Source organism: Arvicola amphibius, chromosome 8 (assembly GCF_903992535.2).
Source record: "Arvicola amphibius chromosome 8, mArvAmp1.2, whole genome shotgun sequence".
NCBI lineage: Eukaryota > Metazoa > Chordata > Mammalia > Rodentia > Cricetidae > Arvicola > Arvicola amphibius.
In genome coordinates this window covers 52301557-52326940 of record NC_052054.1, presented here as the reverse complement: position 1 = coordinate 52326940, position 25384 = coordinate 52301557, and the positions used below count along the sequence as shown (strand labels likewise).

The 25384-nt window shown below is 42.6% G+C and overlaps 1 protein-coding gene and 1 pseudogene across 1 annotated transcript in view; both read right to left on the bottom strand.

The window, feature by feature from the left end:
* Nucleotides 1-3093: 3093 nt before the first annotated feature.
* The window catches only part of Mettl24 (methyltransferase like 24), a 119770-nt gene continuing 97479 nt past the window's right edge, over nucleotides 3094-25384 (bottom strand). The window contains exon 5 of the mRNA XM_038339815.1: nucleotides 3094-3698. Within this exon, the coding sequence (XP_038195743.1) occupies nucleotides 3384-3698 (315 nt within the window). The 3' untranslated portion in view covers nucleotides 3094-3383. The remainder of the gene's footprint in view (nucleotides 3699-25384) is intronic.
* On the bottom strand, nucleotides 23226-23624 carry LOC119821018 (annotated as a pseudogene).

Here is a 25384-nt window from a genome sequence, read left to right as displayed (position 1 = left end):
CACTTATGCAACACTATGCTGGTGTTGATTAGGGGGATGCATATCACAGATGTTCATATCCCAGCTCATTTATTTGTGGGTGAGAGATGAGCTTTAAGCACCAGAGAAGTCCGCTGCAGTTGCAGGCACCACAGCTGGGAGGAGAGAACTATGCATTGCGATAAACAGGAGCAAGAGCGCCACCCGGCCCCACAGAAGCCTTTCTGGCTGCAGGACTAACACTGACAGAGAAGTCACTGGGTCCCCATATTCCCTCAGTAAATCTTCATATGCTTATTTAAGTTAAGTCCAAGTTAAGCACTCCCGAATGTTCAACCCAACCGTAACCAATTTGTATGTCTGTTTAGATGTGTTTGCTGGGTCTTCTCCTTCAGCTAACCTGGGGGCGGGGGGCAAGAACTAGCTTTCCAGTGTAGCGTCTGATATCTGCTGCACTGTGCAGGGAGTGGAGCGTGCTTCCCGTGGGATCTGACAGGGACTGGAGATTCACATTCCATCTACGAGGTGAGTTTTCAGAATACAGGCTGTGTAACCTCTCGGCTTCTTTACCTTTGTACCTGGAAAACACTACTTCCTCATTGGGTTGTTGAAGGAAAGGGAAATGACAGATGCGTACAGTGACTGGCCCCTCTGGAAAGCCCCCACTAAACAATAACACTTGATTTTTCTGCTTTGCTTGTTTGATGTATTTTGTCCTTGTTGCGTTGGTAGTAGTGGTGGCTCTTGTTTTGTCTGTTCCTCACAAGCCACTGTTACCCCTCCTCTGAAATCGAACACCAAGACTCCAGTAGCCTGTCCTACTTCTCAGAGCCAACACCAGTACTTCCCCCACGCTGGAGGTGAGGTTGTAGGCAGTAGGTTGCCCCCGAGTGGACATTTGGCACTGCAGTCACATCTGGGTGTGACAACTTGGGGGGGTGGGATTGTTGCTCCTTGACTCTAGTGGGTAGCATCCAGGGATGCTGCTAAGCATCCTACAGGACAGGACAGTCTTCCCACACTGGAGATTTTATCCTGCTACAAATGGTAACTCTGCAGAGACTCTGACCTACATAAGTACAATCAATTCTAGAGACAGGGAAGCCATAGCAACCATCAAAAATCCATTGTAAGTATTAAACTCTCCATGAAGAAAAATAAGCATAAATATCAGAACCATTACACAGGCTGCCTGTTAAGTGGGTCTGGGTGGCGGTTCTGGGTTGTTTTTAGCAGTACATCCTTTCTTGCTTTAGTCATTTATGTTGTGATGAAGCCAATGCTCTACATCACTTGTCGAGAACCTCCAGCACCTTAAATCCCCATGCACTGAAAATCTTGCTATAGGTGTGTATACATGTAGGCGTTGATCATACTACACTCTTAAAATATAATGCACTCTATAAATTGGCATATAAGGATGTTTGCTATGCATACACTTCAGTGCATAAAACTGTAAAAAAAAAAGTTTGTGACAAAATCCAAACAAAGCCAGACTAAGGTCACCTTTCTTCAGAGACGACACCACACAAACTCACAACACAAACCATTTTAGACTACCCATGGATCCTTCTGCATTCATGGACAGCTGAAATACACTGAGACCAAGCCAACGTCACTGGTCACATTTATCCCAGCTGTTTTCTCAACTCAACACCTTCCCCCCACCAGGTACTGTGAGTTTAAAAATCAAAACCTCAGATTTTTTAAAATGACCACAAGTATTTCAGAAATTCTGGTCTCCTTTTAGTTCATTAGTGAGATCACCCTATTCTAATATCTGTCAGGTTCTCAATTGAAAAAAAATCATATTTTCAAAACCCAAAAGCCACATCAGTGATATCTGAAGGAAGATGCAAATAGGAAAGACAGGCCTGGGACAAATGAGGAAATGTGACAGCAATCAAATCCCTCTGCCTCCAACAATGCTTTAAACAATAAAGATACAGTTTTCACACTCGGTATGTAAAAATATGCCCCCAAACCCTTGACTTGACTTTTTCTATATTACTTAATTAGCATAAAAATTTTGAAAATCCTCCACAGGATAGTCTATAAATAAGAATTATAGATAGTACTTGAACCATTGAGAACCTACCTGTTCTGCTTAATTTTTAAAAAAGTGAAACCAGAGGCTGAAGCAGGAGGATCAAAGTCATAATCAGCCTGAGACCTCTAGTGAGCTCTGGACCACCCTGGACTGCACAGCAAGATCGAGTAAGCAAGCAAGAGAGAGGGGGGAATCAGTTGGTTGACACTGGAGTCTTCCTCTATCTCTGTTTAACTTACCTTTTGTTTTCTCAGACTGTCCTTGAACTTACTATGTAGACCAGGCTGGCCTTGAACTCACAGAGATCCACCTGTGTGGATCTGCCTCTGCCTCCTGAGTGCCAAGATTAACGATGGTGTGTGCCACCATGCCAGCTTCCAACTTATCTTTTGAGACAGGGTCTCTCACTGAACCTAAACCACATTGATTTAGCCAGGCTAGCTTGGCCAGTGAGCACAGCCAGTCTCCAACCCACCATCATCCTGCACTGTGGTTACAGAGGCATGCCTGGCACATGCCTGTTAGGTGCAGGGAATGCAAACTCAGGCCCTCATGTCTGTGTGGCAGGCACCTCACTGGGTCATCTCCTCAGCCCCAAAACAGTGTATTTAAGAAGATTTGACAGCATAGGCAACTCTGTGGTACAAAAGCCACGTTTGAAGGTTGACAGGGCAATAACGAAAACACTGAGATTCTGCTTTGTGCTTAGTTCCATAGGATGTGAAGGGTGTTTACGGTGGAGCATGAAAGAAGGAGCCGAAGTCCTTGAAGTTCTCTGATAGAACTTGGGGTATCTGAGTTCCCAAGAACTGGAATCAGCAGTTCTTAGAAAGCCAGAGCATGGAATGGCCTCAGCCAAGGCTGAGGAGGAATGACCAAAATCCACAGGGCTTAAAGAACAGTTTTAACTGGCTGGACAAGAGAAACCTTGAGGGAGGCGAGTTAAGGTTAAATGAGGGTCCCAACTTAAAATGAACAGTGTGTTTTAAAATCTGATCAACCGAGTAAAAGTGGAAATGAATACAATTTCGTTTTAATGTAAATTTGTGAGCTATAGACACATCATGAATTTTAAGGAAACCAGAAACCGGCACAGACGGGGTATTTCTGCCCTTCAAGTGAGAGAGAAGAGGACACACCCTCAACTGTCAAAGGCAAAACAGAAAAGTCTCAGTCTGGGAACGCAGAGGTGTTCTTCCTGCTGCTGCTGTTGTCAAGCTCAAGGCTTCATGTACTGCAGAGACAGTAACACGGTCCCTGCCCGGCGCAGGTAACACGCTAGTGGAAGCTGGACACGTAGCTCCATGACCGGAAGCACGGACGCCGCTATCTGCAAACACTGCTTTGTATTGCGCTACTTCCACCTTGTGTTCACCCAGCTCAGCGTATAACAGCTGCTGGCATTGAAAATGTCCTTCTTCAGGAAGAGCTGAGGCTTCGTTAAGTCCTTATAGGTGTGGAAAAGCCGGAAGTCCTTCTGCTCTAACTCCTTCAGGAGGCTGTACCAAAACCTCACCACACTGCTCTCGCTGCCACTGACCTCAAAGCCGGGCCAGTGGAGATGAATCTCAAAGATGAGCTGGCCGATCTGCTCAAGGACATCTTCCAGAATAAGATTTTCTAGAACTTTCCATTCTGCACTTTCCAGATCTGCCTTGAGAACGTCAATCTGTAACAAAGCAATAAAATGGGATGCTCAGCCTTGGTTACTCACTATACCACCTCCATATCATATCATATCATATCATATCATATCATATCATATCATATCATATCACATCATATCATCATATAATATATCATATCACATATTATATCATATTATCATATCATATAATATCATACCATACCATGTTATCATTAGCATTTCATATCATGTCATCATATCATACTATATCATATCATATCATATCATATCATCATATCAACCTCCAAGGGCAGCAGAATTTTTAAATTTTCAAAGTTGGAAGTCAATTCCAAGTGTCTACTTTAAAATTTTTTATTAAATATTTTTCATAGAATATAGTTTGATCACATTCTGTCTCCTTCCTCAATTCCTCCAAGAGTCTCCCCACTTTCTATTCAAGATCCAAAAAAGATTGCATGTTTTCTCTTATATGTTGATGCTAGTTTTTAAGTTTGAGATGTGTGTGTTTCAATCTGAATAATCAAGTAGCCATCAATAACATAAATTTCCAACCTTACTTCATACTGTTAATGAATACAAACAACAAAATGCTAGGTAAACATTGTAATGGACGGAGTCAAGCTTGGCTTCTTGGTTACTGCTTCTTCTTGGGTAGTCTCTGTTTGCTACTGGCAAGTAGAAGCGCGGTTCCTTTAAGAGACTTCCTGACTCAGTAATAGTGGCAAAAACCATGAGGCTCTTTTAAGAGATCCTGCTACTAGCATTGTTCGTCATAGCCAGAACCTGGAAACAACCTAAATGCCCCTCAGCCGAATAATGAATAAGGAAAATGTGGTACATTTACACAATGGAGTACTACACAGCAGACAATAATAATGACAGCTTGAAATTTGCAGGCAAATGAATGGATCTAGAAAACATCATATTGAGTGAGGTAACCCAGACCCAAAAACACAAACATCATATGTACTCACTCATAAGTGAATTTTACATATAAAGCAAAGAAAACCAATCTACAATCTACAATCCCAGAGAACCTAGACATTTGATTATGAAAACTGCTAGTTTAAACCAAACTATGTATTTTAAAAATATCTTGACATAAAAATTTAAGTCAAAAGATAGGTTACACTGGGAAAGAGGTTCTACTTCTATTCTACAGGAAATCAGAGATGGTAGATTCATTCTGAGTTTTTAAAAAAATAAGGTTAGATTAAGGAAGATCCCCTGAAAAATCTCCTGTGGGAATGGATGGCCCAGATGAGTCAATATTTCAGAGCACCTCTGTCATCATTTCCTCTAAGTTCTACATCCAGAACAGCTTCAAGGCTACAGACCGAGATGGATCAGCCACATGAAACATCCTAGTCAGGACTTGATGATAATTCTTAAGTTTTCTCAGGGGCCACATAAGATTACCAGTGCCCCCAGTCAACAGGGAGCAGTTAGAGAACTATGCCCAAATTCCTAAAATATTGTTTATGAATGTTCATTTTCATTTAAGGGAGGTTAGTTACAAGTTGTTATTGGTCATAGTCAATTTATTTTATAAAAAAGGGGGGGATATGATCTAAAAATGATGGAAAAGGGGGTAGAATTTTGAATCTACTTTAATCCAAAAAGCAACTGCTAATCTCAAAATATTTTACATTGGTATAGATTTTAGTTTATGGTACAAATATAAAGTTAATTTCATTATACGGTATGTGTATTTCTACTCTTGTTTAAGGTATTAGGTTTATGCAACTCCTTTAATGTGTAATTCAGAAATACAGATTAATAGTCATCTACATAGTCAAACTTATGTTAGGTATGTTTTCAAGGTCACACACAGATATATTTAGAGAGATGATCTTCAAACAACTCAAAAACCTACAAAATGTGGCATTTAATATGTTTCATTAAAGTGAAACATGTCTGCTCCTGGCAACAACAATCCACTACAGAGAAGATGATGTGCATTGAAAAAAACTCCATATGGAGTTTACTTTCTCCATGGCAAAATTTAGGCACTGGGCAAGAAACTGCCCCTTGCCTCAGTTGCTGACAGTACACTGTCCAAATTGGACAAGCAGGACACAATGGAAAGTAGCTGATCACTTTGCCAAGACAAGGAAGGACAGTCCTTCAAAAGTCCTGCTTCACAGAAAAGTCTGTCAGCTACACTAAGCCTGTAGGCCAGAGTTGGATAGCCCAGCTTTGCAGAGGATCTTTAGGTGACTGCCCAGGCAGTTGAGGTCCCTGACATCAGGCAACAGTTTACCCTTCTGAGGTCCTTGACGAAGTTGAAGACTAGATAGTTAAAGTTATAGTTTTTCTTAGTTATGATAAAAGATAAATTAATGTGAAAGTTTAGACTCACCAAGATAGGATAGATAATAGAATATTTTTTTCTAATTTTGCCAAATATAAATGGATTCAATAGTCTTACGTAATAATTGTTTTTGTTGTATATAATTTTGCTATGTTAAGGTTAAAACCTTCCTTTTTAATTAGACAAAAGGGAGAAATGCTGTGAATTATGTTCATTGCTAAATAAAAACTGATTGGATGATAGCTGGGCAGGAGGAGATTGAGTGAGAAAGACAGACTAAGAGAATTCTGAGAAGAGGAAGGGCAGAGTCTGGAGACATTGGCCAGATGCAGAGAACGCAAGATGGGCTTGCCATACTGAGAAAAGTTACCACCATGTGTCTGAGCATAAGGAGTGTGGGTTAACCTAAAATGTAAGAGCTAGTTAATAATTAGCTTGGGCATTTATAAGTGATATAAGCCTCTGTGTGGTAATTTGGAAAGCAGCTGCTGGATATTTGGGCCCAAGTGGCTCTGGGGACAGGAAACTTCTGATTACAATGAACTCTTGTGCTTTCTGCCCAGGGCCAGCAGATGCCTAAGGAACAGCCAGGGTGCATTCATAATGGAGCCCCATATCCTACAGTCTTTCCTCATAATCTGCATGCCACTCCAAGGAGCCCAGTCAAGTCTGCTAGCATGATGGTCATACAGAGGGAAGGACAGAGAGCCTGCAGGATCGTTCCCACAGGTGTCAAATTCATTAGAATTTAAAGCCTAAGAAAGAGATTTAGGGTTTCTGAGTATTGGAATCACCATTTCATGGTTTCTTTTTAAAAATTACATCCTAGAATAGCATTCTAAAATAAAACAAACAACAACAACAAGCCATGAAACATCTCCTATTTATTAAATAACATTTACTTCCCAGGTAAGATGGAATAAAGGAAGATAGGATGGTAGGGATTACTTTTGCAATTAAGTTATGAGTCAGCTCCTTTCTGCTGTCTTTGCACAAAATCCATTGAAATTACAGAATCCCCACCACCAGAAATAAATGGGCGTGGTTCTGTGGCAGAGTGCTTTCCTAGTTCTCATGCCCAGCACCTTAAAAAAAAAAATGCCAAGCTACCAAGCTAAATAATTCCCTTTGCAATGTTCATTTACTTACATGTCAGCACTAACGGAAGAGTAATTCTGTTAGTGACTGTGGTGGTTGAAAATGGCCCCATAGGCTCATATATTTGAATGCTTGGCCATCAGGGAGTGGCACTACTTGAGATAGATTAGGAGGTGTGGCCTTGTTGGAGGAAGTATGTCACTGGGGGTGGGCTTTGAGGGTTCAAAAGTCCAAGCCAGGCCTAGTGTCTCTCCCTGATGCTTGCCTATCCAAAGGTAGAACTCTCAGCTCCTCCAGCACCATGGCAGCCTGCATGCCACCATGCTTTCTGCCATAATGAGAATGGACTAAACCTCGGAAACTGTAAGCCAGTCCCCATTAAATACTTCCTTTGTAAGAGTTGCCATGGTCATGGTGTTTCTTCAGAGCAATAGAACACTGACTGAGACAATGACCTTAATTACCATTTATGAAAACAGACTCAGTGAGTAACTCACTCTAGTCACACAGCTTGGAGAGGCAGTGATAAAATATGAAAAGTATGTGTGTCATAGCATGCACATGTGCGTGTATGTGTGTGTATTTATGGATGTAAGCATAAGTGTATGTGTGCACATGTGTGTGTATGTATGCTTATAAACATATGTGTGGAAACCAGAGGTCATCTGGTATCTCTGCATCTTATTTTTTTTTTCTCTATCTTATTAATTTTTAAGATGAGGTTGCTTGTTAAAGCTTGTTCATGTTTGGGGCTAAACTGGCAAGCCAGTGAGCCCAGGAATCATCCTATCTGCACCCAAGGACCCCCTTCACCTAGAACTGGGACTATAGATGCCACCACACCCAGTATTTATATGGGTGCTGGGGTTCTCAACTCAGGTCCTCAAGCTTGCAAGGCAGGCACTTTACCAACCAAATCATCTCTAGCTTCCCATATGTTCTTAGCATTAAAGAGCATTATCCCTCAGTAAAGCCACAACAGCAAAGAGTAACTGCATTCCAAGAAGCCCTGGCCTTAGAAAAACCAAGCGCTGTTGGGAGACTGAATATGGGTCAGTGAGGTGCTTGAGTCAGTATCATTGGATTTTTCAGAGCACTTTGTAAAATGGGTCATTTTGCCCCATAGAAGTCTAATGACATCAGACACAATGATTGCTGGAATGGAAGAAAACATTCAAAGGAACAGAGACTGGAGTCCCAAGGACTTTGGCTCCCCAGGAGGCTGCTGGCCAGAGGCACTACGATCCGGCTCTGCAGAACTGAGACTGTATTTGTGGCTTTATAAACGTGGGTGGGGAAAAAAAGTGGGTGGACAACACCAAATCCAGACATGCTCACCCTTTCTTGCCAGCGCCGTCTGAACAGTAAATTTTCCCGAGGGTGTTACCACGCGAGAGTCCCATGGCCTTGGAGGCAGGCATTCTTTGAGTGCTCTCAGAGTTACACAGAGGAGAAGGAGCATAGACATCACATGTAATTGCCACAAGAAAGTGGGCTTTGCCTAATGCCCTGAGACCTGCAACACATGCTTAGCATTCTTTGGTTTGGTTTGGTTTTGGGAGACAGGGTTTCCTCTGTGTAACAGCCCTAGCAGTCCTGGAACTAGCTCTTTAGACCAGGTTGGCCTCCAGCTCACAGAGATCCACCTGCCACTGTCTCCCGAGTCCTAGGAGTGCCACCTCCGACCGTCTACACTTGGCACTCTTGATTGCATGTCCTGGAACCAAGAACGGAGAGGTCTTAGGAAAGTCAACATCTGCAGCTGGCTGTGGTCAGTGGTTTCAAAACAAATGGAATAGGTGAAAAATGACATTTTTCTTCCTGAAAGTAGCTGAGCAAAGATAGGTCCACGGGAATACGGGCCAGGATAAATTAATTCTTATGAATTTGACCCAAGGGAATTAATTCCCTCTATTTTAGATTTCAGATGCATTGGCACTCCTATAGTCTTGGCGGTTTGGGGCAGAATCCTCCTGGATTAAGGGTAATTAAGTTGTCAAAAGAAATATTTAATCAAAATTTCACAAAATGTCCTAATTGGTAGAGAATACACCCAAAATTCAATGAGCAGCATGTGTTGTACTGAGTCACATAGCCAAGAATTTCTTAAGTTCCTTGCAGACGTATTTCCCCCACAGACTTAGGTTTTCTGTGAGTTTGAATACGATGAACAACAAGCACAAATCAGAATGTAAAAAGGACAGGCTAGCGTTGGGTCGCAGCACAGTAGAGTAGACTGCTTAGCAAACAGGAGGAGAAAAAAAACAAAACCAAACCAAAGTCAGGAGTCGGTGCATGGGGAGTTGGGAGGCAGGCTAAAGTTCATTAGCTTGGCATTGAGCTGAAAACTCTACTGGTAAATATACAACGGAATGTATCATATATTTTCCAGACAAATTCTAGAGGTGTATTTAATATGTGTATGGATGTTTTGGCTGCATTATCTATGTGCACTACAGAGGTCAGAAGAGAAAATTAGAACTCTTGGAACTGGAGGTGCGGATGGTTGTGAACAGGGATGCTGGGAACCAAACCTGGATCCTCTACAAGAGCAGCAAGGGCTTTTTACCGCTGAGAAATCTTTCTACCCCTCACCCCAACATATTTTAAATAAATTATTCATCAGAAGTTATAAGCAACCAGAACAGAACCGAATAAAGTTAAATTATAGCAAATACATAGCTTCCGAAATGCAGTTTTTTTTCACTTGATGAAAATATCTTCAAAAAAGCAAACAGTATGCTAAATATGACAACACCCCTACCTTCTCTACACCAGTGACAGAGAGTCCCTGCTCACTCAGCCTTCCAGTGGTGTGGCTTGGAGTCGCCCACTGCTCTTCCCGGCCTCCCTCCTGAGAGCACAGCCAGCCAAAGTGCACTGAGTAAAGCCTGAGTAAAGCCGAATCTCCTCTCCCATTGTGCACTTCCTTTTGCTGGCATTTCAGAATGTCCCATTATCATGAACAGTTTTGCAAATGTAATTTTCATTATCACCGCAAAATGCGGATAATGTTATTGTTATTATAAAGCACTAAAGATTTCTGGGTAAGATATGCCACATTTAAGATTCTAATACCAGCTTGGAACAATTATGGCACCCCAAATCATGCAAATGATTGTATTGGGATAATCAAGCGCCAAGCCTAACATAGTTGGGTTAAATCATGTTTCTTCTGAAAAAACAAGTAAGTGACAATGTCTAGGAAACTCTGCAATAAGTAATGACATATTTTTGGTAGGAGGGTCTCAAAGAGGTTAGAAGAAACAATCTGTCTGGAATCATTTCGAAGGTATTGAAGAGTTCCTAGCATCAAATATCATCTCCTTTCCTAACACCTCAAATACCCAATAAGTTGCTTTTCACACAACTTTCTGAAGAACTGAGAATTTTAATTTTAACTGGATTGAAATGTGATACCTTCTGGCAACGTCCTCGTTAAGGGTGCAAGTCTATCCCTGGGCTGATCCACCCAGATCACGGCTGATCCATGACCCATCTCCAGGATGACATGAAAGGAGAGGAAGCACACTGTGCACGTGAGAGAAACTGGTCCTACCACTCTCCAGGCTTGGCAATGTGGCATTCTTAGCATACGCGTCACCTGGTCTCTGCTTGTACCTTCTCACGATAGTCTCTATGTACCTGTATCCATGTCTGGGTCCAAATTTTCCCTTTCATAGAGGTTTCAGCCATTTTGGATTCAAGTCAAGCATGCTCTCTTATGATTTCATTTTAGGTAATACATCTGCAACAACCATATTTCCAAACAAGGCCACGTTCTGAAGTGCCGGAGAAACAGGATTTAACTGGTAACATTGCTCAAGGCAGCCACTGCAATGGGGCCATTGCAAGGCAGTATGGACTCAGGAGCCACTGCTTAGACAGCAGGGCCTGTTAAAGTCAGCCAAAGGTAGCAACTATCCAAGGCAATTATGACTGTCACTCTGCCAGTCACGACATCAGCCAACCCTGGCAGCTCCATCCTTGCTAAATACCCAAACCAGGCAAATCAACCAATCCTGAAGGCCAACCAAAATCACCATGGAAACATGCCCATATCTCATTTCTCTGGTTATTTCTGTGATGCAAGCAAGTACAGCTTGCTTGGGGCACTTTCCCACTCCCTGTAGACATCCCTCCCTGTCCCTCTGTAACCCTTTCAGGCTCACAGCATCCTCTCATCTACAGATCTTCATCTAAGCTTATTTTTAACAAGCCTCCCAGTGGGATGAGCAGATTTGGCTCATGCTGGCTACCTTTGAAGAGGGCAATAATGGGAGCTATGCCTTTCAAGTAAAAGCCTAGTCTGGATGTCAAAATTGCTTCACATTCTGTCGGTCAAAACAAACCACAAAGCCAACTCAGAGTCTAGAAAAGACAATAGAGTCTAGCCACAGAGGGTAGAAGGGACAGGCATGGGGTGGGGGCGAAGGGGGTTGTTCATGGCCATCTTGGCAGATGATTGGCCCCAGTGATTAAAAGCAATTGTACTTTATGCAAATCCATAAATGAACTACGGTATTGTCAATGTTGGCATAGATACAGATGTTTAATAGACATGCGCAATCAAGGTGTTCAGTTTGGCACACCTGGAAAGAAGGACTGTTGGCATGCATGTGGGATATTTTCTTGATGGCTATTGATGTGGGATACCCAGTCCACTGTGGGCAGTACCATCCCTATGCAGGTGTGCCTGAGCTAAGTAAGAAAGGTAGCTGAATGTTAGCCTGTGCGAAAGTCAGTAAGCCGCGAGCCTTCATGGTGTCTCCTTCAGCTCCTGCCTCCAGCTCCTTCCCTGACTTCCCTCAATGATGGAGTGTAGCCTCTCCTTCCCCAAATTCCTCTTAGTCAGCATTTTATCAAAGTGACAGGCGGCAAACTGGCACAATTAGTATTAAGAAAGTAACATTAATTATAAGTGACATTTGCTCATAGAATCAACTTTTCTTGGACCTTAACAGAGAACCCGGGATACACAATGAACTAGGATAACTGATAAAGCATGGAGGAGAGACAGGGACATGGTGACACACGCTGCATCCCCCGCGCTCTAAAGGCTCAGGCATGAAGACTGGAGGCTTGAATATACAGCTATGCTACATTAGCAAGACCCTATTTTGTTTGAAAAAAAAAAAAACCTAAGAAAGGCAACCAAAGCATGCTTTTATTTCTTAAGTGGTTCATTTACCTTTTGTATTTCACAAGTAAAATGTTGGAATGGCTATGTGAAAAACTAGTATTAACTGCCAATGCTACAGACATTTTTAATAAGAACAAAAGCATCCGCTGGTGGCCCTTATAATCTAGGCCAAGTGTCCTGTTGCATAGCAAATAGAGGCAGATTTGGAAAACATCATACTTGAAGGAATAAACTGTTATCTTTAAATCACCACTTGCTTGATAAACAACACCATGCAAACAGTTTAATGGCTATTGCAACTGTAAGGGCTTTGTAGAATAAACCCTGCAGCTCTAGCTCCAGGGAGAGCAAAGGCAATGAAACAATATGCCAATCAGTGTTCTTCTCTGGGGCTTCTTTGATTGGGGCTTCACAAGGAACAGCAGAGAGTTGGGACAGGGACACAAGGGAGGGTGGCTGTGCACGCTGAGTTAGAGTCGGGACAGTGGAACGTATTATCCCGATCAAGATGATCTTTTAGAAAAATTAGATTGTCCTACATTGTGACACAGGGAAAGAATATTAAACATGAATAATTTGTTAGTGTAAGCGCCATTTACTAAGTGGCAGTAGCGGGCTTTGGGCAAACACAGTAAAAATCAGATAACATGAAAAACAACAACTTAAGTGTGAGGAATACATGTGAATGATGGAGACTGTGCTGTGGCCACCAGAGAAGGGCCTTTCAGAGCCACTGAGGTGTTCCACCACAGCCACCTGCTTCTGGCCTCTAGGCACCAAGTGGAGAGCACTTCTTGAGTAGATATTTTATTTCTGCTTCGATAAAGCTTCATTATATTTATATTAAGAATGCATGTCTGATTTATTAAAAAATCTCAATAAATATTCAGAGATAGCACTTCTATTTTACAAATTTAAAATGAACTCTGTGTATTGAAGCAACAAGTAGAAGCTACATTGACTTTGTCTTTTATTTTTTATTTTTTGGGGGGGTATTCTGAGACAGGGTTTCTCCATGCAACAGCCCTAGCTGTCCTGGAACTAGCTCTTGTAGACCAGGCTGACCTTGAACTCACAGAGATCCGCCTGCCTCTGCCTCCCGAGTGCTGGGATTAAAGGCGTGTGCCACCGCTGTCTCAGTTTGTCTTAAGTACTCTAGAAGCAATTTTAAAGCAGCAGCACTGGTCTCTTCAACAATTTGGAGGCTACAAGCATGCTAATTCCAAGTCATCAAACAATCTTGCTCCAGCTTGCCAAGAACTCTGATAGTTAGAATTATCTTTTTTTAAAAGGTTTTTCTTTATTATTTATTATGTATACAGTATTCTGCCTGCATGCACACCTGCAGGCCAGAAGAGGGCATCAGATCTCATTACAGATGGATGTGAGCCACCATGTGGTTGCTGGGAATTGAACTCCGGACCTTCGGAAGAACAGTCAGTGATCTTAACCTCTGAGCCATCTCTCCAACCCCAGAAGTATCTTTCAAGAAGGAATATTTCTCCTAACTACACCATTGCAAGCAGGAGCTACTGAGCATGAGACAGTTAAGCGTAGACTTTGGCCAATTTTCATGTCTGAAATTGTGGCTTAGGTGAAAGGATGCTAAACTTGAAAAATTCTTTAGATTAAAAACCATTTAGTAAGTTGGAGATAGGTAAAATATTAGCATTTTGTTTTTACGAATTAAAACTCAAGCACTTGTCATATTCGTCACAGCCAACAGGAGTCAGTGTCATGGGCAGCAATGGCGTGGCCTCCGATCTTTCAGATTAATCTTCAGATACGTACGTTATGTGAAAGTTCACAGTACCCATGAAAAACAAACAACACTGTGCTTGACAGTTTCATGTCAACTAGACACAAGCTAGAGTCTTCTGAGAGAAGGGAACCTCGGTTAAGAAACTGCTTCTATAAGAGGGGCTCTTAGACAAGCCCATAGGGCATTTTCTTAGATAGTGATTGATGGGGAGGGCCCAGCTCATTGTGGGTGGTGCCATCCCTAGGCTGTTGGTTCTAGGTTCTGTAAAAAGCAGGCTGAGCAAGCCATGGGGAGCAAGCCAGTAAGCAGCACCCTTTCATGGCCTCTGCATCGGCTCCTGCCTCCAGGATCCTGACGTTTGAGGTTCTGTCTTGACTTCTTTCAATGATGAACACTGATATGGAAGTATAAGCCAAATAAACTTTCTTTGGTCATGGAGTTTCATCACAGCAGTAGAAAACTAAACAAAAACACTCACTAATCACAGGAATTCTACTCCGGAATATTTTAAATTCTACAATCAATCCTATGATGAGTCATATCCACTTTAGTGTAATCTACTTGCCTTCAGTGCAGATTTGTGTGCATGTAATTGAACTGTGAAATACAGATGAACGCAGTACTAAGCTGCTCTTCTGCCTTTACGGTGGGTAAGCAGGACAACCACCGGCTTTGCGGCACAGGGCTCTGGACGAGGCACTATACCATATGGAACCACGTTCTTAAGATGGCGCCTGGTCCAAACGAGGGGAGGCTTCACAGAAGTCAAAAGGAAGCGCACAGCAGCAGCAGCAGCAGAGGCCGCTGGCCCCAGTGTGCTGTACCCTGTCAACATGAGGAAAGAGCTGCAAGGGAATGGCAATTCTGCCCAATGAAGTCTGTGAACATCTCATCTGCTACGACTACAAGGGAACTTAAATTTGTGTTTCATTTACATGAAACTTATGGAAATAAATACTTAAATATTTTAATAGGAATAAATTTTTTTTACCTATCATACAAATTACTGTAATTGTAATTATCTTAATTAACCATAATTACTTAAGATTATTTACCAGACTTCATCTTGACACAGCTTCCTGGGCGAGCCTTTCAATTACTTGTTTCATTGCATTTTCCTTAGGGATGAGAGTGTGACTCGGGGCCAGAGCGCTTGTTTAGCATGGGTGAGACCAGAGGCTTGATCCTCAGCATCACAAGAAACCTACAGAAATCCTTTCACTTAGGCAAATTCAAAGATTAAAGGTGTAGATGTGTATGCTATATAAAGTGAACACCCAAAATTATGAGGCAAAGGTGAAAAGAGCCAGAGATAGTGGTTGTAATTCCAGCACTAAGGAATTTGAGGCAGGAGGATTAATTTAAGTCCAAGACTGCCCTGAAATATATGCATTTCAGACTAGCCTGGGCTACACAGTGAGAATCTACTCTAACAGACAAATAGAACAACCCCCCCCCCCAAAAAAAATAATTAAAAAGAAAGAAAAGAAAAATGTATGGTAAAAGAGATAGGCAAAACCTTGAGAATCTTATTCTACTGTCCCTACAGTTGAACATGGAAGTAAAAAGTTTAGTGTATTTATATAAACTATATGAACTGCAATTTTCCTAAAAGTCAAAATGCAATGCTGTGTGTAGAACAATGATATCTAAGCACCATTTCACATGCGCACAAGGCCGTAGAGAGCCATGAGTATCAGCAGTAGAAGAAAGACCCCAGCCCTGCAGCAAAGTGTGGAGTGCAGGTTAGCTTTCCTGTCATCTTGGCACAAGTTTGATCAGCTGTGAAGAGCAAACTTCAGCCGAGAAGATGCTCCCATCAGATTGGCCTGTAGCAAGTCCATGGTGCATTTTCCTGATTAATGACAGATCTGGGAGAACCCAGCCCAACTGTAAGGAGTGCCAGCCCTGGGGTTGGTCTCGGGTTGTATAAGAAAGCAAACTGAGCAAGCTGGGGAAGCAAGCCAGGAAGCAGCATCCCTCCATGGTCTCTGCTCCAGTTCCTGCGTAGAGGAATTCCCTTCATGATCAGAAAAAATAAGCCAAATAAACCCTTCCCTGACCCATGCTGATTTGGTCATTTGTGTTTATCACAGCAACAGAAAGCACACTAGGGTATTTGGTATTATATAAGCCCATTATAAACTATTATATTTTAATTGTGTGTGTACATGATGTATACGTATGTGCGTATATGCCACATGCCCATATGTGGCAGGGTACAAATTTGTGGAGTTGGTTCTCTTCTTCCACTTTCATGTCAGTCCCAAGGATAAAACTCAGGTCGCCAGCCTTGTTTGACAAAAACCTTTACCTGCTGAGCCATCTCCCACCCCACAAACCTGCTCTTATTCCAGAAGCTGCAATGGTATACTGTATCGGAACTCTTGTGTTTCTGGTTGGCACGTGATCTACTTTCTAATATGTAAAATGAAAAGACATTTTTAAAAAGTTGTACAGAATTATTGGGTTTACAAAAATGGCACAAAAGAGAGCACAACAGTCCATTCACGTGGAATCCCATTCACATCTGCAATAGTGAGAACTATCCTAAAGTGAAGAGCCTGTGGGAAACAGTAGCTAGCAATGCCCTTCACACCCTGACATACACATACTGCATATCCAAATGGGCAAGTGGCTCCCAAGTGAACCTACTATTAAAGCTGAGATATCTTTAAGGCCATTCTTTTTGAAATATTTTTTGTGTGCTTCCTAGTTGTGTTTGAATAATGGAACTTTTTTCCAACTTGTGCTCTTGGGCTTCTGTTTTAGCAAATACAAAAGAAATAAATACAGCAGGGGGTATATCAAGAAAGAGTACCATATGAAGATATAATCACAATGAAGGAAAGCCAGAATATTAAAACTGCAAAACTTGGGGCAGGGGTTATGGCTCAGCAGTTACAAGCAATGGCTGCTCTTCCAAAGGACCCAAGTTCAGCTTCTAACATCCACATGGCAGCTCAACCATCTGTTGCTCAAGACTGGGGCCATCTGAAGGCCTCCTTGACCACCAGGCACAAACATGCCGCGCTTACGTAGAAGCAGGCAAAACACTCACAGAGATAAAATAAAAATAAAGACATTTATTTTTTTTAAATAAAACTTGCATGTCAGGTGTTGGCCTCATCAGTGCCAGAAAAACCTCTTTCCACGTGTGTGTTTGTTTACAGTAGCAGTGCACACCAAGAAAACCAAAGAAGATAGGAAACATAGGAAGGAGAAATAAGCCCGTAGCTTCCTAGCAACAGAGGATGCTTACCATGGAGGAAGGGCCTGAGGAGTGAAAATGTGATTTCCAGAAGCCTCTGTCTTATTGCGATGTTGTGATCCAGCTTCCCTCACTCCCCCTGACCGATAAGGGAACTTCCTTGTGGTCTGTAATTGACAAGGATGTTTGTGTTCTTTCTGGCCGATGGGTCTCCACATGAGTAGAGGTATAAAAGGTTGCTGGGCAAAATAAAGGTTGCTGTTCTTCCACCTGAAAAGAAGCCTCCGTGTCTCAATCCCGGCATCCCCCGCCAGTCTTGGCTATCCAGGCTGCGCTGGCCGCAGCATTGCGGCAGAGCAAGGGACTACTTGTCTTTTTTTTTTTTTTTTTTAAATATTTATTTATTTATTATGTATACAATATTCTGTCTGTGTGTATATCTGCAGGCCAGAAGAGGGCACCAGACCCCATTACAGATGGCTGTGAGCCACCATGTGGTTGCTGGGAATTGAACTCAGGACCTTGGGAAGAGCAGGCAATGCTCTTAACCTCTGAGCCATCTCTCCAGCCCGGGACTACTTGTCTTAATCTTCACTTTAGCATGTTTTAATTCCCAGAAATGGATACGTTTGCCCCACCCCCTTTTAGACCAGGCTGGCTTCAAACTCTCTGTGTAGGCAGCAGAGATGACCTTGTCCTGATCCTCCTTCCTCCACTCCCTGAACACTGCCATAAGCAAGCACTACTTTGCCAGGTTTTGTGTACTGCTGGAGACTGAACCCAGAGCTTCATGGAAGGCAAGCACCATACCAGCTGAGCGAGTAATAGAGCTGTCTACAGTTCTTACTTACATCCCTATTTGTTTCTTTGCTGAGACCACCTTGGGGACTTCAGTGGACATGGTGCCCCTTTGCACACAAGACACAGGGGAATGATACAATTACCTATTCTCCAGTGTCTCCGGATCACCTTCTATAGTATATGTTTATACACTGTGCTGGCTAGTTTTATGTCAACTTGACACAAGCTAAAATCATCAGAAAGGAGGGAACCTCAATTGAGAAAAAAAAATCTCTATAAGATAAGGCTGCAGGCAAGCCTATAGGACATTTTCTGAATTCGTGGTTGATGGGGAGGGCCAACCCATTGTGGATGGTGCCATCCCTGGGTTGGTGGTTCTATAAGAAAGCAGGCTGAGCAAGCCATGCAGAACAAGCCAGTAAGCAGCACCCTTCCATGACCTCTGCTTCTGCTCCTGCATCCAACTTCCTGCCTGTTTTGAGTTCCGGCCCTGACTCCCTTCACTATAATGGTATGGAATTGGAAGACAAATAAAGTCTTCCCTCCCTAAGTTGCTTTGGTCATGGTGGTTCATCACAGCCACGATGACCCTGACTAACATACACTTTGCCTTAGATTGCCAGGGCGTCTATGAAAATCCCACTGGCTAGGTGGCTTTAACAGTAGAGACACGTCCTCATGGCCCTGGGGTGGAGGTGTCAGGAGGGCCACTTTCTCCTAAAGCCTTTCTGGTTGGCTTACAGATAGCTGCCCTGCCACACTGCTTTTCTTCTGGAACTCCTAGCAGCTCTTGCTTTCTTATAAAGAAGCCAGTCATATTGGACTGGCTCCTTGCCCCCTTAAGAACTCATTTCCCCCTTTTACCTCCTTAAAGGCCTGTGTTCAAATGCACTGGGAGTTTAGGACTTTAATCTATAAACGTAGAGAAAGACACAATTTTAGTCCTGTATATGAAATATGTGTTCTTTGAAGTGCTTTATCTAGAGGCAACCATTGTCTTCACAGACAAGTCAACTATACCCTTGTTTCTGTTTAGCAGAGGTTTCTCCTCCATTAACTAGCGACTGTTTCTCCTCCATTGTTAATGGCCAGCTCTGATTCTAGGTCTTACAGATCCAAGTCACAAATGAATGGAAGGTGAGTAGCAGAGACTGTGGGAGATAGTCATTTCAACCTCATATGAATGAGGCCTTGACGCTCCCTTCAAATAGAGGCAGTGCCAGGTTTGTTCCCCATGGTGAATGTCATAGACCGGCATTTCATGCAGTCAAATGGACCACACACACAAAGTGTCCTAAGCTTGCTCTGTGCTCTGCTATCGCTTCCTGGAAAGCCTTAATTCATTTGAACAAGAGACTCTTCATCTCACTTGTGCTCCCATCTTGTAGCTGGCACCCTTGAATCCTGCTGACCTTGTGACAGGATGGGCTCATATATCTTGCTGGAGCCCCCTGCCAGGGCCACAGAAGGTAACACAGCTTCTACTTCATGCACCAATACTTTTATTCTTAGAAACCAGCCACTGTGAGAACCTCCAACCAGCAACTGAATGAAGCAGATGCAGAAATCCACAGAAGAGCATTGGGCTGAGCTCCCAAAGTCCAGTGGAGTTAAATGAGAATATGAACAAGGGTCAAGACCATGATGGGGACGCCCACTGAAACAGCTCACCTGAGCTGATGGGAGCTCACTGACTCCTGCCTGACAGCTGGGGAACCAGCATAGGATCAAAATAGGCCTTCTGAAAGTGGGTGACAGCTGTATGGCTGGCGCAGACTGTGGGGCCACTGGCAGTGAGACCAGGACTTAGCCCTACTGCTTGTACTAGCTTTTTGGAACCTATTCTCTTTGGAGGGATACTTTGCCCAGCCTAGATATAGTGGGGAGGGTCGTGGTCCTGTATCAAAGCAACGTGCTAGACTTTATTGACTTTCAATGGGAATCCTTACCCACTCTGAGGAGTGGATGGGGGTGGGGAGGAAAGTGGAGGGAGCCAGAGGAGGGGAGGGAGTGGGAACTGGGATTGATTGGTATGTAAAATGAGAAAAGATAGTGTTTAAAAAAAATAGAAAGAAAGAAAGACTAGCACTGTGTATAGTGTCTGCCCTTCACTGAGAAAGTTCTGAGAATGTTCACATGACTGGCCCTAGCAAAGGAGTTATTTGGAGAGAGAAAACCACTTCAAATAGAGTCAGATACCTGACTCCTGGCCACAAGACCCTGAGCCAGAAGCATCCAGCAGAACGCTTCCAAAACTTTGGCCCACATGAATGGTGAGAGTTAATAATTGATTAAGTCATAGAGTTTGTAAGCTCTTTCATTTATACCACCATCAGCAACTAGAAGAGAACCCAAATGCTACTTACAGAGATCCTTTTGAAATTTGATGGTTAGTAACACTATTACAATTCTATATACTTCAAAGCTGAAAGTTCTAGAAATTAATATACATTTTACAAAATTATTAAATAGTAAATTATAATAACTTAAAAATTAAACTCATTCAAGCAAAAGAAGCAGATTTTTTTAAAAAATTGTTTCAAGAGCTTAAAATTTTCTCCAGAACTATCAGTGCCCACACATTAAAGAGTATGACCTATGTGAGCATGGCTGGAACATGATATTTTTACACAAAACTGGAATTAATGCTTTACCTGTTTTGACATCTGTTGTGCTGGAGATTGGACCCAGAGTTCTTATATTAGGTTAATGTGGTACTCTTGAGGTCTACCTCCAGCCTCAAAATTGATTCGTAAAGTGACAGATCATGAATGGATTTCCACATGATGAATTTTTATCTGAAATGTTTTTTCCAGCTAAGCCTCTGAATCCCTCATCAGACTCAGACTGAGGTGATGAGGGTTATTATAGAAATCAATGGATGAGATAGTTACACCCTCTGTCTGAACTGAGGTGATGAGGGCTATGATAGAAATCCATAGGTGAGGCCAGGCGGTGGTGGCGCACGCCTTTAGTCCCAGCACTCGGGAGGCAGAGGCAGGCGGATCTCTGTGAGTTCAAGGCCAGCCTGGTCTACAAGAGCTAGTTCCAGGACAGGCTCCAAAGCCACAGAGAAACCCTGTCTCGAAAAACCAAAAAAAAAAAAAAAAAAGAAAGAAAAGAAATCCATAGGTGAGATATTCACACCCCCTGAATGAACTGAGGTTATGAGGATTATGACAGAAATCCATGGGTGAGATATTCACACCCCCTGACTGAACTGAGGTGATGAGGGTTATGATAGAAATCAATAGATGAGTTATTCACACACCCTGACTGAACTGAGGTGATGAGGGTTATGATATAAATCAATAGGTGAGATATTCACACCCCCACCTGAACTGAGGTGATGAGGGCTATGATAGAAATCCATGGGTGAGATATTCACACCCCCTGACTGAACTGAGGTGATGAGGCTATGATATAAATCAATAGGTGAGATATTCACACCCCCACCTGAACTGAGGTGATGAGGGCTATGATAGAAATCCATGGGTGAGATATTCACACCCCCTGACTGAACTGAGGTGATGAAGCTATGATAGAAATCAATAGGTGAGATATTCACACCCCCACCTGAACTGAGGTGATGAGGGCTATGATAGAAATCCATGGGTGAGATATTCACACCCCCTGACTGAACTGAGGTGATGAGGGCTATGATAGAAATCAATAGGTGAGATATTCACACCCCCTGACTGAACTGAGGTGATGAGGCTATGATAGAAATCAATAGGTGAGATATTCACACCCCCACCTGAACTGAGGTGATGAGGGCTATGATAGAAATCCATGGGTGAGATATTCACACCCCCTGACTGAACTGAGGTGATGAGGGTTATGATAGAAATCAATAGATGAGTTATTCACACCCCCTGACTGAACTGAGGTGATGAGGCTATGATAGAAATCAATAGGTGAGATATTCACACCCCCACCTGAACTGAGGTGATGAGGGCTATGATAGAAATCCATGGGTGAGATAGTCACACCCCCTGACTGAACTGAGGTATGATATGATCAATGAGCTAAGATTTCAGACATGTTTAATTATGTTCTTGATGTAATTGTCCAGAAGTAGAGCGTTAGCCTGTTGTTCCCACTAGTTCTGCACTTGTGACATTGGGTGACGGCCATCTTGTGCTGAGACTCAGAGCGAACAGACGGGACCTAGAGGCTCATCACTGTAACCAGTCTACACATGGCTCATTATCTTACTGTGAAGCCGTGTGACACTCCCCCGCAAGTGTGGTACCAAGGATCTCGGGCACCCTATGCATGCTCCACCTCTGGCTTACACCCCAACTCCACTCTGCAGCATTCTAAAAGCACCCGTGTCTTCATGTCACTAGGTCACACCGAAATTTGAATGTCTTTCAAAGAAAGACCAAACAAAATCGGTCAATTTTAGCTAAATATTCGATGAGCCAACTATTCATAACTTTTGGGTTGAATTATTTGAATAAAGATGCTTCCTATATACATTGTTCTATACTAAATTTCAAGGGTATAGATTATTTTATTTCCACCTGGAAAGTGTACGTGCAATTTAAGATTGGCCACTCCCATCAATAATAAAGAGGATTATTCATTAATCAAAACCTGTGACTAAGGGCTGAAGCTACATAAGTAATACCAACAAATTGTCCATATGTACCCCAGCTTCCCATCACCTAGCTAAGACTTGGGGTGGCCCACTCCGGTCAGCACAATTCTGTCTTCATCAGCAACTGCCTGCACTTGAGGCTTAGATCATACACAATGTGATACTTACAGACTTCTTCATTTTGTAAAAGATTCATGAAAAGAAGTGTACAAATTGACTTTTGTAATTGATCTCATGTTTTAATTGCCATTTGACTCTATTTATGAATATTTTAAAAATTAAATTATCATCAGTCATTTACCATCCTAAGAAATCAAGATATATTAATTCTCTATAATTATTACAGCTTGGGTCAATATTCAGTCAGAATTTACAAGTATCAATTCTTCCTCCTTTTTAGTTTAATTTTAAAAAGTGGCTATTTAATGATAAAATAAACCAAAGTTTCTGTATGTCAAGTCTACTAAAAGGAAGATAAATGTACACCTAGAGAACTGATGCTAGACACACGAGAACAGGATTGTATTGTAGAAAAATAGATCAAGCTGTCCTTTATTTTTTGTTCCTAAATTTTATTTATGAATTAATACAAAACATTCCAGACCAATGCGTCTTAATCCTCCTCCTCCTCTTCATCCTGGTTAATCTGGAAGTAACGCAGCTCATAGCTCTCTTTGCTGTTGGCGACAACACCCAACCAGTCTCGGAGATTGTTCTTCTTCAAATATTTTTTGGTGAGATATTTCAAATACCTTTTGGAGAAAGGTACCTCGGAAGTGACAGTGATCTTGCTCTTGCTCCGTTCGATGGTCACAACCCCTCTGCCGAGATTCCCAGCTTTGCCGTCACCTTGATTCTCTCCTGGAGGAACTGCTCGAAATTAGCAGCGTCCATGATCCCATCTTCTACAGGGTGGGTGCAATCAAGGGTGAACTTCAAAACCTGCTTCTTTTTTTTGCCCCCCTTCGCCACAAGCTTTTTCACGGGCGCCATGGCGGCAGAGGAGGCAGAAAGGGAGGGGCTGGCCTTTATTTTTTATATAAGCAAGAGAATTAAAAGTCTCCTCTGGAGTTTTAAACCCACTAAATCGAGTCCAATTAGCACTGCCAGCTGCCCGAGATGTAACTCTGCAAAATCTCTGCCACCACTAGGAAGGGCGAGGCAAGGTTTGCCCTGCTCATAATGAGAAGCACGGAGGGTCACTCTAAGCTAATCTGAGACCAATTCTGAACTAATAATAAAGGAAAATATTTCCACGTGTTAAGCCGCTCTCAGCAACGACCCCTGCAGCGAGCAGCACGCTGGCAATTTAAAAGAAAATGAAGACAACATTTACAAAGAAGGTTTCCCCTGATGTCCAGCTTGATGGAAGAATCCAACCTGAGGCTACCAGGCAAGACAAAATCGGGCAGAAAGTAGCTGCAGAACCAAGGGCAGAGCTGGGTAACTTCTTCCTGCCTGTCTCCTTAGGTTGGTGAAAACAGCACAGGGGGCTGTAAGATCAGAACTCAATGCCTAAAAGTTACATCCCCTGGTTCTTCTATTCTTCTGATGTATTGCATTGATGCAAACATTCTAAATTATTTCTAATATGAGGAAACTCATCTATAGAAGTAAGTTCCTAGAACTTAAAGGAAATAAGGTTAAACATTTACAAGCCCTTACTTTTGGCCAGGTAAATCAGCTTTACCAAGATTTCAAGCTGAGCTTAAATGAATAGATGATCAAATAAATAACCAAGTGAGGTTATTAATAGGTTATCTTTAATAACCTATTAAAAATACTCTCCAGAAAGATAGTCTTTGCTTGTTGCATCTCTGCAGACCCCAGAACATGCTTGGGTCTGTGGACACCAAACATGGCCCAAATGCAAGAAATTCCCAGCACTAATTCAGAGGAAAACAAAATGAACTTACTGAGTATTAAGATTGTTAAAAAGACCATTTTGAAATCTGAGGAGAAACGTCCTTTGGATGAAAATGAGAAAGAAATTAGCTAGAGTCAAATGCAGAAAATAGGAATGGATGTGAGTATGTGCACATGCCTGCACACAAACACACAATTAAATAACATTGCATGGAAAAATCACCTAGAGATTCTGTCCTCTGGGCTCAGTAGAAGAGATAAAGGACTCAGGGATGCTGCTCATCTGTGCTGCCTTGTGAATAACCATTCACCATATGTGCCAATCACGTCACAGCTGCTCCTCAGCATCTCAAGTGCTCTGTTACTGCACCTGGCAAGTGGCTACCGTGGTAGACACACTCCATTTTCACACAGTGGTTCACTGGTGGTGTTGCGTGGCATCCCACATACATCCTGAACATCCGCAGGGCTTCTGTGGACAGTTTCTGACTTGGCAGATATGGTGTGAGCTGGGTGTTTGTGTTTCTATTTGGAGCCCAGCTGATGGTAATGCTGCCGGTCCAAGGACCACACTTGGAGAGGCTTTGGTGATGACACTGGCTGAGCTGTTCATATCGTGGATGTCCAAGATTTACCCTCAGCTCGGGCTGACATCCCCGCATCTGATCAGCAGGTGCAGAAATCTGTCTGCGCGTAAGTGATACTAGGCTTTGGAAGATTGGTGGGGATACAATCAATTGCTTTCTAAAGTTGTGATTCCATCAGGACAAAGACTCCTAAACTCGGAGCCTTCCAGCAAGAGTTGTATTCCCTGAAACTGGGGACAAAAACGTATTTGCCACATGAACCTTTTCCTATGAAGAGTGTAATGGCTGGGGATCTGGGATCTGGGGCAGACTGTCGAAG